The following is a 27,481-nucleotide window of genomic DNA, read 5'->3' on the forward strand; positions in this document are numbered from 1 at the left end:
AATGTTGAACACTGTATGATACAAAATGAGTCGTGTTGTAGTTGTTCATCAGTAACCTGTGTGTGGAATCAGAGATTCTGGTTTCCCATATGTGCTTGCTAGCCATGAAGCTGGAGCATCAGACTTGGAAGTGGCAAATGGTACCTCCAAAAACATGTCCCTTAGAGCTGGGCAGACTGCACAGATGATCGTGGCAGCTTGTTCTAATAGTATGAAGCCCTCACTTGCTAGGTGTACAGCATCTAGCCCTGGAGTGTATCTGATTTCCACAGGTGGGGCCAAAATCCCATAATTCTCACTTGGAAGAGCTGCGAAGGGATGCTGAGGACCTGAAGACCCTGAAGCGGCCATTTTCGCAGGAACTGGGTTGTTTCCCATAGTTCATTTTTTGAGGTTTTTCTGAATTAAAAAAAAATCCTGGCAGGTTAACTTCAGGCTCCATAATCTTCAAGTTTGCCAGTTTGTTTTCTTCATGTAAAAAATGGAGGTAATAATACCTACCTCATAGATATTTTGTGAGGATTAAGTAAAACAGTGTCTGGGCCATAAATGCCCAGTAAATAGGAGCAATTATTTTTCTTTTGGCTTCCAAGATCTGGCATTCTCCTGTGATCACTCTCTCTCTCTCTCTCTCTCTCTCTCTGCTCTTTCTCCATGTACTTATTGGATCACTCTATTTCCGAGCACTCCTTAAATATTGACATTTCTCAGGTAGTCATCTTCAGCTTAGGACTGTATTCACCCTACTTCCATCCATTCTCATAATTTCACCTATGGCCTATACCCTGATGAGCCCCAAAACCCTATCACCAAACCAGATCTCCATGAATTTGTAACTATCAAACAGCAACTAAAACTCAGTATCTAAAGGAGAACTCGTCTTCTTTTTAAAAATCTGCCCCTCCTCTTCCCAATTAGACTGTAAATTCTGGACAACAGGGATCATGCTGGGACATGGCTATAATCCTGGAGCCTGAAAAACGCCTGGCACATAGGAGTTAAGTATTTGCTGAAGGACTGGATGAGCTCTTCTATATCAGTAAGATGACTGCTATAAGAGAAAAAAGGCAAAGGCCTTCTCCATCCTGGGCTGTTCAGTGAGAAGCCACCCGTGAGATCCTGGGATAACACCTGGGCCTAAAGCCCTGGCCCCTCCTACTATACACACACTCTACTTCATTTCAATGGTTATAGGTAACATGAACACAAGACACTTCCCAACCATGAAAAAGCATTTGGATTTTATATGATAGTTTAAATATTTTTGAAAATGTCGATAAAAACAAGCTGTACTTGGAGTTTGATGACAGACATGCTTTTAACATAAGATCTTCATCCTAAAATGTGACTTTTTCTAAAAAATATTCAATCTTAGGCCTCTTGCTGCAGGCAGGTTCCATGGGAATACACAAAAAAGAGGCAGGGAAACAGTCCCCATGGGAGACTGTTGTTTCTCAAAAAACAGGCTGCCATTACATCCTGTGAAGTTCATAAAGCGCTTTTCCCTTTGCTCAGTCATCCAGAGTGAAGTCAAAGGGCTCAAAGTCTTTCCGGAAGTGACGAGCCAGGGTCTCCTCCTCTTCCTTGCTGATCTGACACTGCCTCCAGTCAGACTTGTCAGGAATATTAAGGATAGCTTCACTAGCCAGGACCTCCCTGCAGAAAAAGCACAAAGAAGTCAAAACGGACAGTATCAGTCCAAAACCCCCTCTTCCTTCGATTCCTCTCCAGCCAGAGAGCTCCACTCAGCATCACCCAAAGAAGGTATGCAAATTTCTCTGACTTAGCTCATACCATTTTCTCTGCCCTGAGAGCCATCTCTGCCATTCTATCTATCAAAGTCATGTCTGTTATAAGTGACCAGCTCAGGTCTTAGCTCTTCTAGCCCCTCAAATTCCATTTACTTCTCTGAGCAACTTGGAACTACATTACTGGTACCTAGAGAAGCAACATGGCACAGTAGAAAGAGGGCATCCCCTGATATCAGAAATATCAGGGACTGGATTCCATTCCTAGCTCTGCCACTTGCTATCTGTGACTTGAACAGATTACTTCATCACTGGCCTTGATTTCCTTGCCTATGAAATGCAAAATAAGGGTTTTCTGATGTATGGAGACAACATAATCAAAGCACCAAACTAGCTGTAATTTTACATCCTGCCTTAAACTCTAGTTCTGTCGTCTCAGGTCATTAGTGTGCTGAGGTGAAAAGTCAGGCACCTAGTCTCATATCCCACTCTGACTTTCTGCCTCTCTTTCTAGTGCACTCAGGCCTACGTAGGCACAACAGCACAGGCTCAATGTCAACAAAACCACCACGTACACAAGCTACCTTTTAAATGCCACTGCTTTATACTTTTACTTATTCTGATATATTAGAAATAACTCCTTTGCAGCCACTTAAGCTGACTGTGCTCTTTTCCCCACGGGCCCCAGTGCGCAATGGTTGCAAACAGCAGCATTCTTAGTAGTGTGTGCAGCCTGTTGCCTCTATGGGTTGCCCTAAGGGACCCTGGAGACAGCCCTTTCCAGTGGACATTCATGACTGGCATGCTGCCCCCGATCTAGGCTCCAGACAGGTACGCATGGTGCCTTGGGAAAGCCCCAGGGCACAGTGGCCAGGGTCCACATTGGCCAAGTCATAATGTCCATCCACAACTGTTCCTGCAGAACAAGGAACATGTGATTGAGGCCCTCCACAGGGCGAAGTTCAAGTTCCCTGGCTGCCAGAAGATCCACGTCTCCAAGAAGTGGGGCTTTAACTAAGTTTAAATGAATCTGAAAACATGGTGGCAGAAAAGCAGTTCATCCTGGATGGCTGTGGGGTCAAATACATCCCTAATCGTGGCCCCTGGACACATGGTGGGCCCTGCACTCGCGAGAGCCTTGGCACCGTCCCCTCCTTACTCGTGCCCACCAATAAATCCTTTCTTGTCAAAAAAAAGAAAAGAACTCTATTTGTACATTTGTATGGTTCATTTTCCACTTTGAAGCTACAGTAAATAGAAAGGCTGAAAACAAATCACATGAGTCTTCTAAAAGTCAAAGGACCTAAGCTCAAGTTCTAGTTCTCTGGGCAGACCATCAGTCTACCTCTTCATCTGTAAAATGAAGACAGAACCGCCCTTCTTGTGCAGCAGGAAAAAAAATATGTGTTTTCAAGTATTTCGTTAACTGTAAAATGCTATGTAACTGTAAGTTACTATTGTGAAAAATACTCAATGTTGAAAATACAACCAACTACCAAGAGCACAAAATCATTCAGAGACTCTATCCTTTGTGAGCTTATGTGCCTGTGTCATCAGCGTCCACACCTGTGTCTGTTGCTGAATCAATAACACAAAGATAATGTCAGATGTTTGAAGCTCCTAACACATTTCTTCTCATTTATTATCTTTTTGAAAATGTAGACAACTACGTTTACTGGACTTATCCAATGGTGGCAATCTCTTGGAGGCTTTCCAAATTGCTCCAAAAAGGGTTCAAGATTGACTCAAAGCTCAGTTCTAACTAGGGAAAAAACCACTGCAAATCACAGACACCAGCATCAGATAACCTGTTCCGCACATTTTCAACTCCCCTCCATACTCTCTTCTTGCCAGCAAATTCCTGTCTTCATTCTCTACCTAATTTATACCACTCCCTGTATAGTTCTGCAGTCATGTTCTCCATGATATGAGGAGCAAAAATGAAGCCTCGTCCAGACCTTTAGGACACTACAGAGTAGTGAGTTAAGACCTCACATCTTTGGGGTCCAGCAGGCCAGGTCACTGTGTGACCATGGACAACCTACCTAACCACTCTAGAGCCATGCTGTCCACTACAGAAGCCACTAGCCTGACATATTTAAATCTAATCCTAATTAAATTAAATTAAAAATTGAGTTCCTCAGTCATATTAGCCACATTTCAAGTGCTCAGTAGTCACTAGTAATGTGGCTGGTGATTACTGTATAGGACAGTGTACTTTTATAAAACATGTCCATCATCATGAAAGTTCTATTGGCACTCCTCCAGAGCCTCATTCTTCATACTGGTAAATTGGGATGACAGTACTTACCTTACAGAGTTTGGAAGATTAAATGAGGCAATGCATGGAAAGTTCTTGGCACAGTGTCTGGCACAGAGCACATGTTCAATTAATAATAGCATTTTCCTCCCTTGGGCTAGAATGCCCACATGCCAAAGTTTACCCTCTAAATATCTCTCTCAGGCTCAACTTCAGCCCTTTCATGACGCCTTCCACCACGTAGAAATGGGTTTCCCTTCTCTGAATTTCTAAAGTACACTGTTCCTCAAAACTTTGTTACGGTACTTTTCACACTCTGCATTGTATTACTGTCATATATGTAAACATCTGACTTGCCCTAAGACTACTGGTTCCTTGGGGCAAGGACTGTTCCTTGTTTGGCTTTTTACTCAACTGGCCATGCAGCCCACTACTTCGTTCAGAGTAGGTCTAGTGAAAATACATTTAAAATAAGAAAAATGTACAAACCTTCCAAACTGCAAAGGAAAATTCTTTTTAATTCTGTGGAAAAGTTTCTCTCCTGTGTCAAGTTCAACATAAAAATATGCTGCTCCTGGCTGTGCAATCTAAAGTAAACAGAGTCATATGAGGACATGCAATAGTGCTTTAAAAGTCAAAAATCCCAGCCCATCTCTTTAAAGCTTTAATTTGGCAAAGAATTCAGCTTAGAAGCACAAGAAAAAGGATGTGAGCAGATATAAATCCCAAGTCACTTAGTGGAACTAGAGTTTAAAAAGCCAAACTGGCAGATATTACAAAGATCCTCCCAGTAGCACCTACCTTCCTAAGTTCCTGCCTTAGGAAATTTCTAATTTCTTGCTCTTCCCAGGAAAGCATTAAGGCACTGATGTAATACCATCTTCATCTCTAGTCTAATCAATACCCCATGCTCTAGTACCAAATTGTCACCTGCCCATTTAACATTTTTTAAACACCTTTGAGTACCTCAGGCTCAACATGTCAGAAACCAGGTCTTTACTTCTCCTGGAATATGACCTTCCCCTCCTGTTTTACCTGCTTGATGTCTGAGTGCTCTGGGATTTCCAACAGCTCTATTTGTTGCTCCTGTGCCTGAGTAATGAAGGCATCTTTAATGTCATCAGTAGCACAGCGGCTGAGGGGCACAGGAATGACCTGGGGCGGGGGGGAGGAGCAGGAGAAATTCTTCATGCAGGTCTCAGAGAGCTCATGCCTCCTGCACAGTCCCTGAGATGTAGCAAATCCATCACAGGGGTGGAGAAACACCCCTCAGCAGAGATTCTCCTCAGGCCAGACAGGTCTATGTCAGCCTGTCTGTAAGGACTTAAACTTATGAGCTTGTCTGCCACATGTGGGAGCCCATCTCTGATGTGGGAAAGGCTAGAAAGAGATCTCTTTGTCATTAAGCCTTTGCCAGCTCCTATATAATATATGTGGCAGAGTCAGGCCCATTTGAAAACTTAACAAATGTGCCAGAAAGAAAACCACCACAACGACAACCAAATTATCCATAACAGTCTCTGAATTTCTGAGCTGCTAGCCCCAGGCAGGATCTGAGACTATTTCCTACCTCTGAGCTGCCACTCATGCTGAGCTTCACACAAAATACCCACTCTCTTCCAAACTCTATCTATCGAGGCCCACACCTTTCTTGGAACCTTCCTCGACTACCCATTCCTTTTCTCAACAAGGCACTTACTATCTGTGCTATTCACTTGTACTGCCATGCACTACCCTGTGAATCCCTATAAAATCTCTGGACTTATCACCAGAAACTCTTTAACCTTTTAAATGAATATTATTTAAATATTAATATGAAAATTCATATTAAATATTTTAAATATGAAATCAACTATTTAAATACCTAACCTTATATTAGAATCAAATACTTAAATATTAATTAAAATTAAGTATTAAAATTAACATTATTTGTTGATGGGCACTTGGGTTGTATCCATGTCTTGGCTATTGCAAATACTGCTGCTATGAACACTGGCACACATGTATCTTTTCGAATTAGAGTTTTCATCTTTACTGGTTATATGTCCAGCAGAGGGAGTGCTGGATCATAGATAGCTCTATTTTTAGTTTTTTGAGGAACCTCCATACTGTTTTCTATAGCAGCTGCACCAATTTACACAACAACCCAAGTGCCCATCGACAGATGCTTGGCTTAAGAAGATATGTTATATATATATATATATATATATATATATATATATATACACAATGGAATATTACTCAGCTATAAAAAATAATGAACTATTGCCATTTACAACAACACAGATAGATGAACCTAGAGAATATCACACTTAGTGAAGTCAGACAAAGAAAGACAAATATTATATGACATCACTGATATGTGGAATCTGAAAAAAAAAATACAAATGACTCTATATACTAAACAGAAACAGACTCACAGACATAGAAAACAAACTTATGGTTACCAAAGGGGAAAGGGAGGGGAGGAAGGATAAATTAGGATTATGAAATTAACAGATACAAACTACTATACATAAAATAGAAAAACAACAAGGATTTACTATATAGCACAGGGAATTATATTCAATATCTTGTAGTAACCTATAATGGAAAATAATCTTAAAATATATATATATATATATGTAAAACTGAATCACTTTGCCATATGCCTGAAACTAACACAATATTGCAAATCAACTATACTTCAAAAAAATTAACATTATTTAAATATTTATCAATATCCAGGTCCCCATACAGCCCTTCCAAGTTCTTGGGCAGAGACCACCTACCTGTAGCTGGAGGTGATGGCTCTTATAATTTCTCTCAAATAGAATACATCGTTTGCCTTGACTCTTAAAGAAGCGCCTCAATGTAGCCTTATACTGCTCAACCTCTTCCACCACCTCTGCTGAAAGCTCCACCACTGACTGGTAGTGTCCAATGGGCAGGATGAGGACATGGTCATCAGATAAGCCTCCTTTGGCCAGGGCAAGGTAGCACTGAAGAGGAAGCACACAGAAGTGAGACATCAATACTGCATGTGTGATTCTTCAGGGAGAAAAGCCTCTACAGAGCGTGAGCCCAAGGGTGTGGGAAAAGTGCTCAAGAGGCTCTCAGTAGAAATTCTCCTCTTAAAAAAATCTGATTTTAGAGGTTATAACAACAATGTTGTCAAGCACCTGCTGAAGAATGAGATTAGGTGCAACAAATTTCTTTTTTTCTGGCTGCACGGCTTGTGGGATCTTAGTTCCCTGACCAGGGATTGAACCCGCACCCTCGCCAGTGAAAGTGTGGAGTCCTAACCACTGGACCGCCAGGGAGTTCCCAGACGCAACAAATTTCTATGCAACTATCAAATGAACTGGGAGCCAATGAGCAGCACGCAGACCGGCTTTTGGCTACAAACACACCAGAGCTGAAGGAGACTGGAACAGATGGTTGGTTTTTCCTCCCAGGCTCCGAACTTGAAAGCAATTTTTCAGTTTATTATCACCCCCAGCCAAAGAAAGATACCACTTCTGACTTCAAATGAACCACTTTCCTTACAGTGACACCCAACCTCACCCCCTAAATACACCTCTTAGGCTCACAAAAAAGGCGAAGATGACGTGATTAGCATCCAGTGTCCCTACAGCCTTAAGCTGCTGACTAACCTCTACAAAATGAAAGCAAACATAACCTAACAGGGAAGGAAGAAGAAGAAACCTCAAACTCAGGTACATCCAAAAAAACTGTAGTTCCCAACAATGGCTGCCGGTAGCTAAACAGCAACTAAAAATATTTGTCAAAACCTAAACATGCAAGACTGCTCTACCACTCAGACATTCTTTGAAGGGAAGACACTGAGTGAGTAGAGAAAGGGCCAGTGAATATCAACGCAGGCAAATGAAGGTACTGGAGCTTTAGAAAAACAATCCAAAGTATACTTTTAGTGTGGTGGGTTCAAAGTTAAGGCTGAAGGAAGGAGTCATTTATTTTTCATCTACACTGAGAAAGCCCAATAGAATGACAGGATAAGTATCAGAAACAAACTAAAGCATGATCATCCTTGATCTCCTTGGCACAGAGGACTGAACACATCTATAGAGTTAATATCCCAGATGACTAAAGTTCATCAAAACCTCATATGTGCTAAAACATTAAAAAAAATTTTTTAATAACCATTTTGATTGTGTTTGTTTTAAAAGGTTACTCTAGAAGCCTGAGTTTTCTAGCCTTTCCTTTTTATACTGTGATGTGCACTGAAGCTACTGAAGTTTCTAGTCTAGACTAAATAGCACCCCCCAAGGCAGTACCTTCTAGTTCTTGTGAATAGTTTCACACTTGGCCGATCTCTTCCCTTCTTTTCAAACTCTCAACTTGTAATCTGTTCTATACTTGAATTATCTCTAACTTTATCTCAAATGTATAAGTAGGACCTGAATGAATATTTCTCCTATAGACAAATGCACGGATTTTGCAATAGTTATTCTGGACTCTTAGCAGCCCACACCTGCTTTTACCAATTTATAGCCATGGGCCATTAGCATACTTCTATGTATATTCCTTGAGGAAGGCATGGCAAAGACAGAGAAAAAGCCAGGGGAAAAAAGTAATGAAAGGAGATCAAGAGGAGTGGCTACAGAGGGGACTCCAAGCCCTGTGCCAGACACCCACAGGTCACCAGAGGTTCCCAAGAGGTTTCTAACAACAAAGGACAGCGCAGGTAAGTGTAAACTTGATTACTAGGTAGGCTCTAGGCTAAAATCATCATGTGACCTCCTACTTGGGGTGCTGGGTTGGGCCACAATCAAAATCTGAGGTACTTTTTGCCCCTCTAGCTTTAGGTAAAAATGAGAAGCAAACAGGTTTCCTGATTATCCCCTAGGCTCATACCCTAAGCCAGATACCCTAGGCAATAGAAAGGTACAATAAATGGAAAGGAAAGGCCATCTCTCCTGGAGGCCCAGAGCAGCACGGAGCTAAGTCACCCATTCCAAATCTCTTGTGCCCTGCATGGCATTCTGAACCTATTGTTTCCAAAACAGAAGGCAGTCTGAAGCCTTCTCCCATACCATACCATATGGGAGAGAAGGATAGCATACACTAATCCAAGGAGGAAACCAAGATCCAAGAGAGTTAATCCAAAAAGGTATTCCTATAAAAAGTTTTCAAGTTTGCTTCTCTTCCCACTGAAGAGTTCATCCACAGGCTCTATGGCCCAGCTGTGTCACAGGCCTTCACCCCATTCATGCACCCCCTACCGACAGGAGTGTGCCAATATGCAAGACATAAAAATTAAATGTAAATGACTGTGACTCTTCAGTCAAACAATAATGGCAAGAGAGGGATATGACTTCGAGTGTAAGATGACACAGATTCTAGTCAGTCTACAGGAGCCCACAGAAGAGGGCCCTCACTGTCAGGATAAGCTGAGGAAAAGGTCATCCCCAGGAAACAAAATTAGAATAAATCAATGAAAAATGGATGAAAGTATCTGTCCGCAGAAGCATCACACACTAAGAAATGATTTGTAAATATTTTCCTCAGGAGCCTTGGGAAATAGCCAATTCTAGTCATGGGAGACTAGGGTGCAAATGTTAACCCTGAAAATTAAGCTTCTTTCATTCTAAATGAACGAAAAAGAAGAATAATGGTCTATATGAATCCCAGAGGAATGAGGGTCAAAAACTGATATTATTTAATACCTAATCAAGCCCTGCCCAAGGAAAAGTATCTGGGGAAATCTGAAATAGGATGACTTTACAGTGAGACACACATAGTTCATCAGAACTTTCCACAGCCTGAATAAAATCCTTCTCAAAATCATCCAGTTCTCATAGTCTGATTCAGTGCTTACCAAGCAATCTTGTAATTATTATCTTGGGTTCCCAGATACCCATACCAGGAATGTGGATGTGGGTATTCCCGTCATTAGGAAGCTATATCCTCTACTACTAGGCAAAACTGAGAATTTATCACTTTAGTCTTTTATATAATCAGTGTAAATCAGTTCCCAACATTGCATAATTATCACAAATAAAAATTAATAAACTCAAGTTTTTAAATCTGAAGATATAAAAAAGAATATCAACATTTTTAGCCAAATATGAGTGTAAAGGCAACAGAAGACTCCCTTTTTGGGACAAAGAAAATCCTTGTGTTTGTACTTCCCTGGTGGCACAGTAGTTAAGAATCCACCTGCCCATGCAATAGACACGGGTTTGAGCCCTGGTCCGGGAAGATCCCACGTGCCATGGAACAACTAAGCCCGTGTGCCACAACTACTGAGCCTGTGCTCTAGAGCCCGTGAGCCACAACTACTGAGCCCGCGTGCCTAGAGCCCGTGCTCCGCAACAAGAGAAGCCACCGCAGTGAGAAGCCCGCGTACCGCAACAAAGAGTAGCCCCTGCTCACCTCAACTAGAGAAAGCCCGTGCGCAGCAACGAAGACCCAACACAGCCAAAAATAAATTAATTAAAAAGAAAAGAAAATCCTTGTTTTAAATAGTAATTCAAAAAAGTAATTCATCACCCCCAAGTAGTATGAAATAAAAACATATAAAGTTCAAGAATTACATAAAAACATCACCCTAGGAGAGCCATACCTATTTGTCAGAGAGGAGGGAGAGAAGGAGCAATCTTGTGAAACTGGCTCTACTAAACCACAGGAGAATTGCTATAGTTGCTCTAGTCAAAAATATAGAAAATAACAAATGTTGGCAAAGGATGTGGAAAAACAGGAACCCTCATACATTGCTGGAGGGAAAACAAGATGGTACAGCCATTTTGAAAAATAGTTTGGCAGTATCTTAAAAAGTTAAACATAGGGCTTCCCTGGCGACGCAGTTGTTGAGAGTCCGCCTGCCGATGCAGGGGACACAGGTTCGTGCCCCAGTCCGGGAAGATCCCACATGCCACAGAGCGGCTGGGCCCATGAGCCATGGCCGCTGAGCCTGCGCATCCAGAGCCTGTGCTCCGCAGTGGGAGGGGCCACAACAGTGAGAGGCCCGTGTACCACAAAAAAAAAAAAAAAAGAGACTAGTGGTTGCCTGGGGCTGTGGGTGGGTATGGAGACTAACTGTAAATGGGCATGAGGAATCTTATTGGAGTGACGAACATGTTCTAAAACTATTATGTGATGGCTGTACAATCAGTGACTTAACTAAAAATCACTGAATTGCACACTTAAAGTAGGTAAATTTTATGATATGTAAATTATGACTCAATAAAGTTAACAGAAAACTAACAGGTGTCTCCTCTGTAAAAGGTTCATGGAAGTAACTCACATGTGTGCCAACGCTGACCACCAAATGCTTTTCCACTTCAGGGCTGGCAAGGCAAAACCAGCAGGGTCCTGGAGGCTGAGCTTCATGTGGAAGAAAGACAAATGTTACCATGGTCCAAGCACTCCAGCACATAACCACCCTATAGAATTCAGCCTTGTCTGATCTTTGCAACCTGCAAACACTGATATGTACACAGTACTGCCACAACGGACTGTGTCTGCTGTGCTCCCACTATGACCCCTGCCCCCATCACCATTATCAATGAAACTAAACCTCTATTAAAAGTTCTGAATTTGTAACCAATCCACAGGTAGGTGATCCATGTGATAACCATATATTGACTAAAGTAGCATGTAACTGGCAACTAACTGCAATGAGAGAACACTCAACTGGGTGTGTGGAGCCCCAATTCTACTTCTAGTCATGCCACCAGCTATCCACATGACCCTGGGAGTACGTGTACCCTCCCGAAGTCAGCCTCTTCATCTTTGAAACAAGGGGTGGAGAAAGAGGATCTCAATGTAATAGCTGTAAGTCTTTTCTACCAGTTTGATTATTCTATTATTTTATAAACCCAAACTGGTTTTGTAGGCTCTTAACCTTACGTTTACAGACATGATGGAAAGGAGCTTCTTCCATAGTTCTGACAGGAATAGCCTCAGACAGCCTCAAAGTCAGGCCACCTTTGCATTCTTTTATTTTTCTTATTGGTCCTAATGATTCAATATACAATCTTCTTCTGCCAGAAGAGGCTCTCTTAGCAATGCTGCTTCCCAAACAAGACCCAAAATAACAGTTTTTGCTCACATAAGAGACCTCTGGAACCAAGGTACTTACGAAGTTTGCGAGGCTGCTTTGGGTGAGGAGAAGACTTGCTATCTCTGCCTGTAGATGAACGCTTCCTTCCCTGCTTTTCATTTAAATCAAAGAAAAACTGACAGGCTGAATCTTCCTGGAACAGCCAAAGGTAGAAGAGTAAATGTTATTAAACTAACCTTTAGACAAGTAGCCAACCATCCACATACAAGAGAATGTTCCTGCCACGTCATGTCTTTCCTCCCTGCCCTTTCTGCCTATTCTAGAGAAGAAAAATATTTTCCCAATCCTGATGCCTGGACTCTCAGTCATACCTCTCAACACTTATCCAAGCTACCACCAAATTTATCCCTTTGGAAAAGTGAAGTAAAATCCAAGTTATACAGCAACTCTTGCCTAAAACAGAATAGCATGAACCCACCCACATTCCTTTCCCTTTCTCTCTCAGTAGGGCCATGGTGTAGTCTTACAATTTCACAGATCAAACAATTCTGAGTTTTAATTAAAAAGATATGAAAAAAAGTCTGAGAAAGTAGACAATGCATACTAGTAAGGAAACTTGACATTCCTTGCTTTAGTGAAGGGAAAACGAATTTCAGAAAAGTCTGCTATTAAGAAATTTCTTCAGAGTAAATCTTATTCACCTATACCACTCATTATAAAATCACAAATTACATTGCTACCAAGCAGTTGGGATCTTTGCCTGAAGAGTTAAGAACAGAGAATTAACTTTAGACAAGGAAAGACTCTACATGTGTAACCCCAACATATGAACCAAGTTTAGACAATGAAAGACTAAAAATATGAAACTGTTAACCCCAAACTATAATTAAAAAAACAAACAAAAACAAAACAAAAAACACATTGAGCTTACTGGAAATCTACTAAGGCTTTCTAATCACCAGCATGATTTCCCAAAGGAAAGAAAAAGATTTAGATTCAAGGGATTAAACTTGCCTTATGAATTAAACTATAACCAGGAAAAGGACACCTGTAATGGGCAATCCTGCCCAGAAAATGTCACCTCTCAGTCAGAACATACCTCAGGGGCAGGAATTTGCTTTCCTATGGATGCTTGCTTCACAAACTTTCTGTAAGGGTTTTCAGTGACATCTGGAGGCTGTTTTACCAGTTCTGCTACATCCATTAGTTTCATAGGAACAATACTGAATGCATAAAGATACTTTGGGAGAAGAACAACATAATATTAAGGGAAATACTGTTTGTGCAAATGTAACCAACCTATTTTATTATAACATTTCACATAAAGCTTCAGAAACTGAGTAAGATTAAAGAGCAGCAACCAGCCCATCTGTGGTTCAGAGAATCCATAGCAATGCCATTTCAGTGATCTCTGCAGGGGCAAACCAAGGGCTGATGAAGTAACAAGCAACTAATCAAAGCCCAGCCCTTACACAAAACAACTATCACTGCAAGGCCCAGAGGGACTTGCTCCATAACCCTTGAAGACAAACTGCTTCTGTCTCTGGGTCCTTTATCTTTGTGCACTTTGTCCATAGTCACTGCACTGCCCTTCTTTTTTTCTAATGAAAACTAAATTGGACAACTTAGTGTTTCCCTCTGATTTTATACAATTTCTGCTGTATATGCTGATAGATTTTCTTAGGGATTAGTAGCAAAGAAATAAATACTCACATAAATATCTAAAACCATGGACTAATGGCACAGATACTGAAAACTATGTGAGATATGAATAGATGCTTAACCTCACTACTGATCAGGGAAATACAACTAATTAACAACGATACACAACCTTCTTATATCATAATGGCAAAAGTGTTAATAAAAATTTGACACTACCCATTGAGAAAACAGACTCATACACTGCTGGTAGGGGTGTAAACTGGAACAAAATTTTGAAATGAATTTACTAATACTTTCCAAATTTTAAAATGTGCATATTCTTTGAGTGAAGTATACATTGCTTAGGGTTAAGGCTAACATGTCCCTGAAAGTAAAGCAATAGACTAAAAATACTGTGAGTGATGCTCGGTCTTGAAAGGGCAGTTTGAAAAAAGGAAGAAAGGAAGGAAGGGAGGGAGGGAAGGAAGTTAAAAAAATTACAAATATAAACTTGCTAAGAATGCATTGGGCCTAAAAGTTTAAGATATTATGGAAAAAAACAAAATATTTGTTTATCTTTTGCATGTACATTGTTTACGGCATATTATAGTAGGATAATCTTCAGATAATTTATATATTTTCCCACGTGACTGACTGTTCTGATCTTTAGCTATTCCAATCCACAATATCCTGCTTTTGGCCCTACAGAATCAGAAGTGCTCTCAGGGAAGTGAGAACAATATACTTTTCTGGTATACCCTCTTTCATTCACCTGCACTGTTTTCCAGTATAAAGACAGATTCAAGGTATCACTAAGATTCCCAAAGCCAACGAGGGCTTAGGTAAATCCTTGGGAAGGTTTTATTATTTCTGCTAAATGAAGTTGCTAAAAGCAGCAAAACAAGAGTACCATCTGAGGTCAAACTCATGAAAAATACCCATAGAGACGACCACATGGATGTGGGAAGAAAGACATCATTCATTTGAAATTTTGCCTTTGTTCCACTGGGCCTATTTTCCCAAACCCTTCTCTAAAATCTCCTACAAAGGACCCAAGGAAACCTGACCTTTCATTACCATATTATTATAAAGAGTAAAGTCACTGAAGTACTGGGACATCGCAGTTGGGGAGAAGAGAAGATCTGACTGCTAAACTTGGCAAGAGGAACGTTTATCAGGCAGACAATGAATATTAACCAAACACCAAATACTCAAAATTTACCTTTTTCTTTTCTGGATTTCCAACATTTGCCAGAGCTATGAACCTGGTGGCGTGCTGTGCATTTTCCTGCAGAATGATGTGGTTTCTATAACATATTGGAAAGATAATAGGTTACCAACAAACTTTACCTTTTTTTTTTTTTTCTGGCTGCACCTCGAGGCTTGCGGGATCGTAGTTCCCTGACCATGGATTGAACCCAGCAGTGAAAGCGCCGACTCCTAACCACTGGACTGCCAGGGAATTCCCACCAACAAACTTTACTTTTGATCTGCAATTATGAAATATGTAGACTCCACGGGGCCATGAAAAAAGCACAGGTCCTAAGTCTATCACTACATCACCACCAGTAACATCTCAGATGTTACCTGTCCATCTAGTAGAATAATCACCCCTACTTCCCGGGGCTGCTGTTAGGAAAAAAATGAGGTCACGTATTTGAAAAGCACAAAAAACTCTAAATTTGGCTTTAAAAGAGTCGGAAAATTGGCAAAATGTTGATAATTGCTGAAGTAGGTTATGGGTTCAGGAGGGATCATTACACTATTCTCTCTTCTTTTATGTAATAAAAAACTATAATAATGAAAAACAAAGAGAAATGAGTTTTAAGTGGAAAAAAATGCTTCAAATGGTAATACATAGCATGATTTCATTCTCCTAGGAAAAATATAAAAATACATGAGTGTCTATGTTCCCTGGAAAAAAAATGCCAGTATTTTTATTATGATAGTTATGGGTTTTTGTTACAGCTCTGGTTAAAAAGTTGTACAGGGAAGAGATATGGGAACATATGTGTATGTATAACTGATTCACTTTGTTATAAAGCAGAAACTAACACACCATTGTAAAGCAATTATACTCCAATAAAGATGTAAAAAAAAAAAAGTTGTACAGGGTTTTTTGTTGTTTTTTTTTAACAGCTTTATTAAGATCTAATTCAAATACCATACAATTCACCAGTTTTTAGCATACTGACATATACTAAGCCACTACCACTATCTAATTTTAGAACATTTTCATCATCTAAAAAAGGAAACCCTGTATCTATTAACAGTCACTCCCCATCTCCCTCCAACTAGCCCCTGGCAACCGCTAATCTGCTTTTTATCTCTATGGATTTGCCTATTCTGGACACTACAGATAAATGGAATCATGTAATATGTGGTATTTTGTGTTTGGCTTCTTTTATTTAGAATAATCTTTTCAAGGTTCACACATGTAGCTTTTATCAGTACTCCATTCCTTTTACTTACTGAATAACATTCCATCATATGGATATACCACCGTTTATTTACCCATTCATCAGGTGATGGATATTTAGGTCATTTCCTCATTTTGGCGATTATGAATAATGCTGTTATGATCATTTGTGTACAAGTTTTTTGTGAACCTATGTTTACATTTCACTTGGAATAGGAGTGGAATTGCTGGGTCATATGGTAGGCAAATGCCAAATATTTTTGCAAAGCAGCTGTACCATTTTACGTTCCCACCAGCGACGTATGAGGGCTTCAACTGCTCCACATCCTCATCAGCACTTATTATTTGTCTTTTTGGTTATAGCCATCCTAGTGGGGTGAGAAGTGGTATCTCATTGGTTTTGATTTGGATTACCCTAATGGCTAATGATGCGTGAGCATCTTTTCATGTGCCTATTGCCACTGGTTTATGTTCTTCAGAGAAATGTATATTTGGATCCTTAAAAGTTTTGAGTGGCTTATTCCTATAACCTTTCTGTTTTTAGTGCATGGTTTCAGAGAACAAGAGGTTTTTCTGGAATGCATATATGGAGATATAAAAGAAAAATCCGTAGTACCTATGGTTATATCTTAGGCTGTGGGATTATAGGGAAAGGGCAGGTTATATTCTTCTTTTTGCTCACCTATATTTTTTGAACTTTCAACAACACATATATTGCTTTTGTATATTAAAAAAAAAGGTTTTTATAAATCATTTTAGGGATTACCCATGCCTTTAAAGTGAAGATCTTTCAGAGTTAACTTTACTTAGCTCTATTACTTATAAAACACTGGTTTTATTTTCTCTGTAATACATCCTTTAAAAACTCCATCTCCAAGCTATACTGAAAAAAGAGAGAGAGAGAAAAAATTGATACAAGTTCTTGATTCCTAAATTGAAATACTTCTTAGGTGATTATCCTGAGTTTAAGACTATACAAGGGGGCTTCCCTGGTGGCGCAGTGGTTGAGAGTCCGCCTGCTGATGCAGGGTACACGGGTTCGTGCCCTGGTCCGGGAAGATCCCACATGCTACGGAGCGGCTGGGCCCGTGAGCCATGGCCGCTGAGCCTGCGCATCCGGAACCTGTGCTCCGCAAAGTGAGAGGCCACAACAGTGACAGGCTCGCGTACCGCAAAAAAAAAAAAAAAAAAAAAAAAAAAAAGACTATACAAGGAGTAACCGTTTAACCTGATCAAAACAGGACTTACTGTACATCAAGCTATGATAGTTAAACAGCATTGTTATGTCAGACCCTCAAACCTTTAAGGGGCTTTAAATGATACATTGGATGATACAGTATCATCCAATCCCTTGTATTTCAAATTAGGAAACCAAACTCAGAGAATTGGAATGATTTGAGAGTCACTCATTTCATGCCTGAGTAACTAAAAGAAACCAAGATATTATATGGCCGAAATGAACATGAGAAGTTTACACAGAAAATCCAGGCAAATTCTTCAAAAAAACAAAAAGAATGAAATGCTACTCACCGATATGGAAGCCTCTCATAATAAGTCTTTTCCAATGCAGCAAAATGATATCTTGGTTTCAAGCCTGTGGCAAGACTGGAGATCAAAGCAGAGCCACATTTTTTGGTATCCACTTCTCCCTAGTAAATAGAAACTTAGTCATCATAACAGACCTAAGAGTTATCATGAAATGCAGAGATATAACAAGATACTTTGAAATGTCTTTGGAATATTTATGTGGCTATAATGTGGGCAGCAGGATTTGCGTCATGAATTCCATACTTATGGCAATCAGAGAAATCTCAACACATAAGGGGAACTGGGCTATTACAAATGCAGAAATAGGAACAGTTGTTGAAAGCCAGAGGTTAAGGGAGAAGGTAACTCCTCCATACTAATACCCAAAACAAGGTTTATTACAATCTTTTTTTGGAAAGTAAGCACTCTCTCTGGAGCCCACAGACAGTAGTACGTCTGTAAGTTGCTTCATTGTGCTCCTGTAGTTCTGACAATGCAGACAGTCATAGTCATTGCAGAAGATCAAAATTAAAAGCTAGCTTTCAGGGCCCCTAAGATCCATAGAATATTTGCCGTAGAACATTCAAGGACTTCATCACATAAGCATACAATCCTTTATTTTGCTTCAGTCAAGGAAGGTGTGGCTTGTGGAAGGGCACAACTGTGCCCTTGTCACAGTTTGTAATACAAAGTCTGTCAAAAGTTAGGTTTGTTCCCAGAGCTTCCATTAACAATAAATTATGTGCTCTCTCATCCATAACATTATTTATGAACTTCATTCTAAGAGAAGGTATTAACTGGAAATAAAGAAATTACCAGAGTTAATTTTCCACTAAGTAAAGCAAAACCTTCCTTTTGTCTTATGCTTGCCTCCTTCAGGTGTCTGCTGAAGGGCAGGGAACTGGCCTTGAGGTTAGTTACAGTACCTTAGGGACTAGTGAGATATACTGTTTTCTCCCCTATAAATACCTTGTATAATTACTTATAAACTTTCATCAAAATCTACTTTAATCAAAAATTGTAAACTTTTTTAGCACTGCTGTTCATTCTTCCTATCACGTGTCTTTCTCTCATCACCACTTTAGTAGTCTTTCTCTGGATCTTCCCTAGTTCTGCTGTATCTTCTCTACGCTGCAAACAGCACTGCCTCTTGTATACTAGTGGCAGAATAACCATAGGTTTGTGGAAGGGGAAGAAAGTGTTGTCCCTTCTCCCTTCAAAATCCTGACAATGCCTGGTATTTTGTCGGCCTTTTTAGTCATGGACACATTATGTTGAAGTTGGCAGAGTGGTCTACAAGGCCCTTTTCTGGATCATATCTGATAACTCCACATCTAGGAGTTGATATTTGTCCCTAAATGCATTCTTACATTTTCCTTCACTGAAGTTCAGCTGATGCTTTCTGCGCTCACATACAACCTTTGAAGGTCTTCCTTAGGCTGATTTCCACCAAGGTAGCTCCCCATGATAGCTGTCACTCACCAACCTGGTGTACATCCTCTTCCTACAAAAATATTTAGATCGAACGCCATGGCACGCTCCAATACATTCCAACATTAAAGCTTTCCCATTAGAAAAGTACTAAGTTTTCAATATATTGTTTCCCAACTTTAGATCACTATCCTCAATCCCATGATGATTCCACCTTTTAAAATATGTAGATAGCCAAAAAGATATAATCTGGAATGGAAAGGGGAAAATAAAACTACAGAGCTGCCACTAGCTATAAATCTTTTCACTGAAAATTAGTGACCCCTCAAAACTTAAGAAGAAGCTTGAGAAAGGGTACTTGAAGCAGAGAATATAATTTTTTTTTAAAATTCATTTATAAGTAAGACTTCAGCATTCTCTCTTCAGTGAATCATGCTTTCATTAAGATCAACTTTTGCTTTGGTCAGCCAATAAGGCTTTAAGTAACCTGAAAAATTCATAAAAGATTTCTACTGAAAGGAACTAAGAGCTGAAATAGTCACATAAAGAGCAAAAAAGCTCAAATTAAGCCACTGCAATTTGCTTTTAGAAATTCCAACTGAACAAATACTACTCACAGAAGAATTCCCAAAGTTCCCCACATACTTGGGCCATGGGGATGTGAGCAAGATATCAACACCCTTAAACTGGGATGTTGACCACAGCATTGTTCTCAGGGAAAACACATCCTTGGGACTAAAACTGTAACCTGGGACAGGTTCATTTAAGGACTCTGTCCCACTGAGGTACACAATCTGCAGCCCCGAGCTTCCAGTGAAGACACCTTTACGACCTGGGTTCAAAGAAAAATGGACAAGTTTTAGTCAAACTGCTGAATGAAATGTCACTCTGGTGATGAATCTCTTTCCCCATGCCCCACTTCCAGCTCCTAGGTCTCAATGTTGGATGGCTACAACAGTATTCCTATTCAGTAAGTAAGAGCAGTCCTTATGTGAAGGCTGCTGGAGCCCACAGTCTGATTGCCCCAGGTACCTTGCAAATGAAAAAACCTAGGAAGCACTGATTAAGAAAAAGGCTTTCTGCCTTCTAGAGACTCCAAAGGGACTAAAAGATCTAGACACCTGGATACAGGGAGAGGCACTGAGAAGAAAAATAAATAATTGCAGCTGTGAGTAAGCTATAGTCTAGAATAAATGTACTCTTCATGAAGGCAGAAGCTTCCAAATGAAGGAAAACATTTGGAAAAAGCAATTACTTGGGAAAAATTAAGAGACTCTGCCATCTTCTAAATTTATTCATAGCTTGTGCCCTTGATTCCGTTTCCTTCTTGTTGCCACCAGAACCCTGTTCCATCAATTTTCACTTCCCTTTCATCTACTGAGTCTCTTCTTCTCAAATGGTTCTTTCCACATACTAACTCAAAAAGGAACACACATACTAACTAATAAAGGAACACACATATTGACTAACAAAGAATAATAAAGTAAAAAAGGAACACACATACTAATAAAAAAACTATAAAAAGAGCATTTATAGCAAAGGAAATGTAGAAGCTTTCTAAAGAAATGAGAGACCAAGAGAGAGGAAATGTGAAGACCAGTTGAGCCATTTTAGATAAAAGTGAGTTGAATGATCCAAGAAGCAGTAGTGGTGGGGGGAGGGGAGCAAGTAGAGAAGAAAAGCAAAGTTTGACAGTGCTTTTTACAACAGCCAGACACTGAAAGAACCACTAAGAGTTTCAGGGGGTTGTGGAGGAACAATTTTAACCTGGAATTGAAGAGTGGACCTGGAATCAGAAAAAGGACAAAAGCAGTGAAAAACCCAAGTATCAGCACTAAAAACTTGAGTTTTTCAAAACCTCAGTGAAACCTAGAGCTATAGCAAATTAGGAGTCCAATTAACAAATAAGCTGTGTACATCTAGCAATGTTATATGGTGAGACCACATACATAGAATTTTTTTAACACAATTTATACCTGAAGTACTTCAAACACTGTAGTCAAATATTTTATTCCTCTAGTTGGCTGAAAGAGTATATATTGGGTTGTGAAAGTACAAGGAGATTGGGGAGAGGTGGGAGACAACATAGGAAAAATGACATAGTCTTAAAGGTATAGACACTGACTTTAGAAAAAAAACCCTGATCCCCATTCTCTCAGGCAGTAATGGCAGATGAATCCAGCCACAAATTTCCTGGGAGGCTAATTCCTGGGACACATTATGTTCATTACAAACACACAAGATATCAACTTACCCAGATAAGTAATGTTTTCAGCTAATTCACACCCATCAACATCTTGGAAATATTTTACTGTTTCCTGGTTATTGGCACCCAGCACGTATGTCTGAATAGGAGCTAGTGAGAGAAACAGACATGACACCAGCTAGTTACCAGATCTGCTTTGGAACCTGAGAACTGTATCCCCATAGGAAAAACACTTGTAGCAAAAGAGTCTGCAATTCTAGGGAATTCCCTGGCATGGGTTTGATTCCTGGTCCAGGAACTAAGATCCCACAAGCCACATGGCATGGCCAAAAAGAGTCTGCAATCCTATACATGGAACATGGTCACCACATAGGATATCCTACAACCAACCTTGTGGCTTGACTATTAAATGGTATCACTAGGCTGATGAAGTAACATCTTGGAGAGGATGGTCAATGTATAGTTAGGAAAACACAGACCCCAAAGAGCTTAATAAAAAACACTGAAACTAGGGGAAAAAAAGAACACATATGGTTGCATTATTCAATTCCTTCCTACTGAGAAGAGAATTCTTTTTCTAGAACTAAATCCAACCAAATTCAAAATGTGAACATTTAGATATATAGGCATTCTTCCCAGGTCAATGCAGAACTCAAAGGCAAACTCTTCAATCACTAACGTGTGAAAAACAACTAGGCAAGAACCATGTAGCCTTGAAACTTTATTAGAAATCATATGTTAAAAATAAGTTCTGTACCTTTCTTGATGCCAGTTTTATATTCCTCCCATTCAGCATCTGGAGTGGAGCCAAAGAAATTTCCTACACACAACAGCAGCTAAAATGAGTTTTTTAAACAGATATATGAGATTTTTTAATAATATCAAATAGTACATAATTAATTGATAATAACGTTATTGAGCTAATTATCCTATTTAATGATCTCAGTTTTTTCCTTAATCAATTTACAGAATTTGCTTAATCAATTTACAGAATTTCTAAACATAATTTTTTTACAACAATTGTAGTAGTTACTGATTCTATAAATTCCTAAATTTTGGCTCCCTGGATGTCAAATACAAGCTGGGGAAAGAGACAAGAGGGTCAGGGAAAAATGGAGACATCAACCTTAAAAAATCTCTCTGCAAAATACAAAACAATATTAGATACCCTGAGAGATACAGGGCATAAAGGACACATTTCCTGCTTGTTGTCTTACTCAACCTTTAACCCAATGAACAAATTATCCCCATATCTAGAATACTCTTCTGTACTCTAAAAATTTACAGTCTAGCTGGCAACAACACATAACAATTACATAGGACTCTTTAGTCTGTGAAGCATTGGCACATATGCTATCTGAGTTCACTCATACCATATACCCATGAAATAGATCTGTGCTTCCCAAACCCAGGGTCAGAATCACTTAGGGAGGTTCTGCTAGTCTGTTTTCAGTTTTGCGTACAGTAATAAAGTAACAAAATTCAAATTCAAAAAAGTATAGAAGGGTCTACAGTAAACACATCTCCCTTCCCACACCACTTTTCAGCTACTAAATTCCCATGCTCAGAAAAGGAATTCGGACTTCCCTGGTGGAGCAGTGGTTAAGAATCTGCCTGCCAATGCAGGAGACACGGGTTTGAGCCCTGGTCCAGGAAGATCCCACATGCTGTGGAGCAACTAAGCCCATGCACCACAACTACTGAGCCCGTGCTCTAGAGCCCACAAGCCACAACTACTGCGCCCACGTGCCACAACTACTGAAGCCCGAGCACCTAGAGCCCATGCTCCGCAACAACGGCCACAGCAATGAGAAGCCCGTGCACCGCAGAAAAGAGTAGCCCCCGCTCACCGCAACTAGAGGAAGCCTGTGTGCAGCAAGGAAGACCCAATGTAGCCAAAAATAAATAAATAAATTTGTATACATAAGAAAAAAAAAGGAACTCAGTCTAACAAAAAAGGAGAGTATGTGTTCGACTGAGAAATGTATAAAGGAGCCCAAACTTTATTTTACTATGTTTGATTACAACAGTCAAATTAAATGCAGTAAAAAGAAACATCTTACATCAAAGTTTCCACTTTTCTTCTGAATTGTTCGAACTCTATTGAATAAAACATCAAACTTTCCTTCAACATCTCCACATGCCAAGCTGCAAACAAGACATAAATGTTAAGGCAATGCAGGACACACAAATAAGCCTGCCAGGTTTGGTATACACTAGTCTTCCTGGATTAGGGAGATATGTGATCCAGTCTCTGAGGTTACCTGAGAGGTTCACTGCATGTGCACTATTAATGACCACTGGGCAGCTCCACCTAAAGGTCTCACCAATAACTTCACCATATCTAAAATTTAGCTTATCATTTCCTCCAAAATTGAACCAGCTTATTCTCACTTGCCAAGTTTTGTGGCTGAGTCTACTAACAACTTGGTTACCAAGACCCAAAAATCCCCCATCCAGTCATCGTCTCCTCAATTCCTTTTTACAAATACCTTTCAAAGTCATCCTGTCCTTTTCGTTTCCACTACCACTATCTTAGCACAGGGCTTCATTCATCCATTCAACAAACACACTCAGGACATCTACGACATGCTTGCTAAGTGCAGTATGCCAAGTACTATGCTAAGAACACGTTAGGAGTATAAAGAAGAGGGAGACTCAGTTCAAGCCTCAAAGAGTACACAATCAGGGAAGGGGAGATACGCTGATAGTTATAAATTTATATGAACAAGGGCAATAATAGGAGGTATGTGTAAAGTGTTATAGGGTAGGGAGATAGAAACTGACAAGACCTGAGGTTTGTTAGGCAGACTGACCCTAAGTTTTGAGGTAACTTGTTCTATAATCTCGTTTCTGAGTTTTTATACTTTTGACTTACATGGTTTTTCCACTTCTCATATCATTTTCTTAATGTCTTTTAACTCATCTTGAAACATTATAGTTCTTGTTTTGTCAGTATGTCTTTCTGGTGTGCTTTACTGTCCATACCACTGAACATTTTCAAGGTAGTGAAAATGCGAGTAGTGAAACGATCATATCTGTTTTAGAAAGATCATTTTAGTAACAGACTGAAAGATGGTCTGGAGGAACAAGTGACTATAAGCAAAAATACCAGCAAAGAGGGCAATGTCAAATGAAGATGGGGAGGAGAGAAACAGACAAGAAATTTAGAATTCTGAAAACTTGAACACAAATTGGAGTGGAGAAGTAGGAATGGAGGATAATTACAAGGTTGAGCAACTGAGAGTCCTGTAGTTTACGCAGAGGCAGAATCAGAGAGAAATACGGTGAATCTGGTATTGGATACAACGCAGAGGATATACTTACATTTCCTCTAATACTCTCCCTTCTTCCTGTCCACCCTATGTAAAGCCAGCGGTTTAATGTTCTTTCCTCAAAAACATTAAGACAACTCCACTGCCTGAGGAACCACAGCTTTCCACAAGTCCCTGATCTCTCTTCCCAATGCTTTCTCCAAGTTTCCATAACAGAAACCTTCCCTACTGTCGATCTGATCACTCTCTGTCTCTGCCATTCCCTTGGGGTAGTTATTTCTCCTAACAGTCCCACACTACCCATCTTGAGTCTAAAATTTTCCCATCCTTCAAGGCCTATCACATCTCTAAAGCCTTCCTGACCGCTCAGAAAGTCCTCTTCTCAAAACATCAGAAACCCATATAGCTTTTCAGAGCAATCTCTGTAATAAATTATTACCACTTTCACTTATTTTCTGAGCACCACCTCTTCTAGGAAGCCCTCCAGCCCCTATCAGTCACCAAATCCTGGTGCTCCCACAGGATCCTGCACTTCCTCTCTCATAGCAGTTGTCACGTGGAATTATCTCTGTTTTGGGGAGAGCCATTGTCCAGTTTGTACATCATAAGACACCTCCAAGTTCATCATCTCCTCATCTGGGCCCTCTTCCAGTGTTTCCTACCCCACTGAAGAAAGAAATCTAGGACCAGGACAATGCTGACACCTTCTCACTCATAACCAAACCACCTCCAAACCCTGCTGATGTCCTCCCTTAATAAACCTTGAACCCCCGCACTTCTCCTCTGCCTTTACGCTATCTAATCCTAGCTGTTTTCTACTTTGGCTATAAATTTCTCTTCACGTTGCAACCAGAATCGCTTTCCAAAATGAAAATTTGATCATGCCAAGGCGTTCTTAAACATTCCAGTGATCCAGTGACTTTTTTAGGATAAAGACAAAACTATTAATCAAGGCTCAATCCTCACTACCTTGATTCCTCACATTAATCCAAATACCCTATACACCCTCCCAGAACCGTGAACCTTTTCCTCCTGACATTTATCAGGACCGTAATTCAACATTTATCTGGATTATTTGATTAATATACGTTTCCCTAAACTGTAAGATCCATTAGGGCAGGAACTCCATCTGTGCAACGCCTAACACAGTGCCCGGCACACTGCAATTGTTCAATCAATACTGTTGAATGAATGAATGAATGGAAATCCTCTCTTCACCATCCCCTCAAAAAGCGCGCCAGGGCAAAGGCCCTGTCTCTCTCTCCTGTCGACCACTGCCCAGAGCCCATCAATGGGCCCCATGCCTACAATTTTTGGCTAGTAAATATACTGCGAGGAGAAACGAAGGGGAAATGATGTCAGAGACCAAGACGGCCTAACATGGAGAAGGCCTGACGCTAGGAGCTTCCTCCTCTCTCAGCGAGTGTCGCCAAGAGTCCCCCTCTTCAGAAGCGAAAACGGCCAGGAAAAGAGGCCGGCAGTGGCCAGGCAAAGACGCGATCGAAGCTCACCAGCAGCCGCCGGGCTTCCGCCCCCGCCTTTCCGTCTTTAGAAAACCCCCTCCAGCGCGCGCGCACACACACACACACACACACACACACACACACACACACCCCGCTTCAGGCTCAGGGTCACACACACACATGCTTCAGACTCAGGGTCACTCACAGGCGCAGCGGTTTCTCAGCCATCTGCCCTTATAGCCTGGATTGGGACGACCACCGAAAATACGGAAAACGAACCCACGCTCCTCCGGAAAAGGCGGCCGCACTACGATAAGACGTCAGTGCTCCCAGCCAATGAAATCTCAGTTACCTACGGAGAGCGCCGAAGGACAGATGTCTCTCTCAGGTGGTTTTGCTTCGAGCAGGAATCAAGAAACCAGGAGCGTGGAGAAGAAGGGACAAAGGACGAAGAACATTCCGATTGTAATTTTTTACTTGGGGGCAGTTGAAATTATTGAATTGCTAGAAAACTCTCTGCACGGTGTTGGCCCCAACCTAATGATGTAACTCTCGTGGGCAACACAGACCAAATAAATATTTAAAAAAAAAAAGAGTACATGGGAAATTGGTAATACACGATTTTATTTTATTTCATTTTTTTGGCCACACCAAGGGCACCTGGGATCTTAGTTCCCCTACCAGGTATGGAACCCGCGCCCCCCGCAAGTGGAAGCACGGAGTCTTAATCACTGCACAACCAGGGAAGTCCCTCTAGTCTCTTTTAATCTACAATGGCCCACCTACCTTTTGTTTTTCATGACATTGAGTTTTTTGGAGAATTCAGGCCTTATTGGTTGGAGACAACAGTGTTTAAGGAAATGGAAGAGTTCCTGACAACTGAGGGGCATGGGAGACTCACGAAATGCAGCCAAGCAATTGAAAATTAACTAAAACTTAAAATAAGTTTAAGGAAGAACAACAAAGTTCTGATTTTCCTCACAACTTCTACAATGCTTTTTTGGGAAAAATCAAGTTAACTGCCTCAAAATATTGATGCCTCTGTACTGCTGTCACATTGATATTCTTTCTGCTCTGGGGGTAATACAGCCCAGCCTAGCAGTGGAGGTCAAGATGGAATCTTGAAGAAGAGTAGAAGTTTATCAAGCATGGGCAGGTGATAATTTCAGGAAGAGGAAACCTCAGTTAAGATATGAAAACTCATCCATAGAATTCTGTGTTATATTTTTTCTAAATTGAGGTATATGGAATTCAGTGTTATCTTTGCAACTTTCCAGCAAATCTAAGTCTGTTGTAAAGGAGAAAGTTTATGGGAAAAAAACTCATCCATTCGAATTTAAGGTAGCTCAAGATAGCCCAATACAGTGTTAAGTGTCAGAGTAACAGGGAATGAAATTGAAAAAAGGAATGAAATAGGGGCCTTGTATGCATGCTAGGAAATCTGGCTTTAGAAAACACATTCTTCCCAAGCGCACATGGAACATTCTCCAAGATAGATCATGT

General features: G+C 40.4%; 1 protein-coding gene and 2 non-coding genes across 5 annotated transcripts; 1 reads left to right on the forward strand and 2 right to left on the reverse strand.

Moving 5' to 3' along the window:
- Positions 1–1,222: 1,222 nt before the first annotated feature.
- On the reverse strand, positions 1,223–26,295 carry CWF19L1 (CWF19 like cell cycle control factor 1). Of its 3 annotated transcripts, XM_022569055.2 has the most exons (14): positions 26,184–26,295; positions 23,304–23,388; positions 21,998–22,076; positions 21,289–21,390; positions 19,652–19,866; positions 17,607–17,725; positions 14,880–14,964; positions 13,116–13,256; positions 12,095–12,209; positions 11,258–11,337; positions 6,780–6,989; positions 5,044–5,163; positions 4,498–4,595; positions 1,223–1,656 (listed from the first exon to the last, which is right to left on the reverse strand). In XM_022569055.2, exons 1-14 carry the CDS (start codon positions 26,204–26,206, stop codon positions 1,512–1,514), a joined length of 1,617 nt encoding a protein of 538 aa, XP_022424763.1. In that variant the 5' UTR covers positions 26,207–26,295; the 3' UTR covers positions 1,223–1,511. The 3 variants fall into 3 exon arrangements, with proteins under 3 accessions (XP_022424763.1, XP_022424764.1, XP_089754169.1); XM_022569056.2 differs by lacking the exon at positions 5,044–5,163; XM_089898043.1 differs by lacking the exons at positions 21,289–21,390; positions 21,998–22,076; positions 23,304–23,388; positions 26,184–26,295 and having other exon boundaries at positions 19,680–19,779.
- On the forward strand, positions 2,391–2,524 carry LOC115801538 (small nucleolar RNA SNORA70). Its single transcript, XR_004021838.1, has one exon. It is a non-coding gene; the product is annotated as a small nucleolar RNA SNORA70 (small nucleolar RNA).
- Positions 5,356–5,503, reverse strand: LOC115801544 (small nucleolar RNA SNORA12). Its single transcript, XR_004021844.1, has one exon. It is a non-coding gene; the product is annotated as a small nucleolar RNA SNORA12 (small nucleolar RNA).
- Positions 26,296–27,481: the final 1,186 nt, after the last annotated feature.

This window comes from Delphinapterus leucas, chromosome 16, assembly GCF_059928025.1.
Source record: "Delphinapterus leucas isolate spDelLeu-1000000601 "Yukka" chromosome 16, BTC_Dleu_Yukka2, whole genome shotgun sequence".
In the NCBI taxonomy this organism is placed as follows: Eukaryota; Metazoa; Chordata; class Mammalia; order Artiodactyla; family Monodontidae; genus Delphinapterus; species Delphinapterus leucas.

What these genes read in the sequence shown, in the direction of transcription:
- CWF19L1 (XM_022569055.2), bottom strand. Translation starts at nt 26,206, where the DNA reads ATGGCTGAGAAACCGCTGCGCCT. An exon ending in TGAAAACATTACTTATCTGG is followed by an intron (nt 19,867 to 21,288) that starts GTAAGTTGATAT and finishes CTTTGAACCCAG; the next exon opens with GTCGTAAAGGTGTCTTCACT. An exon ending in AGCAAATTCCTGCCCCTGAG is followed by an intron (nt 12,210 to 13,115) that starts GTATGTTCTGAC and finishes TGGCTGTTCCAG; the next exon opens with GAAGATTCAGCCTGTCAGTT.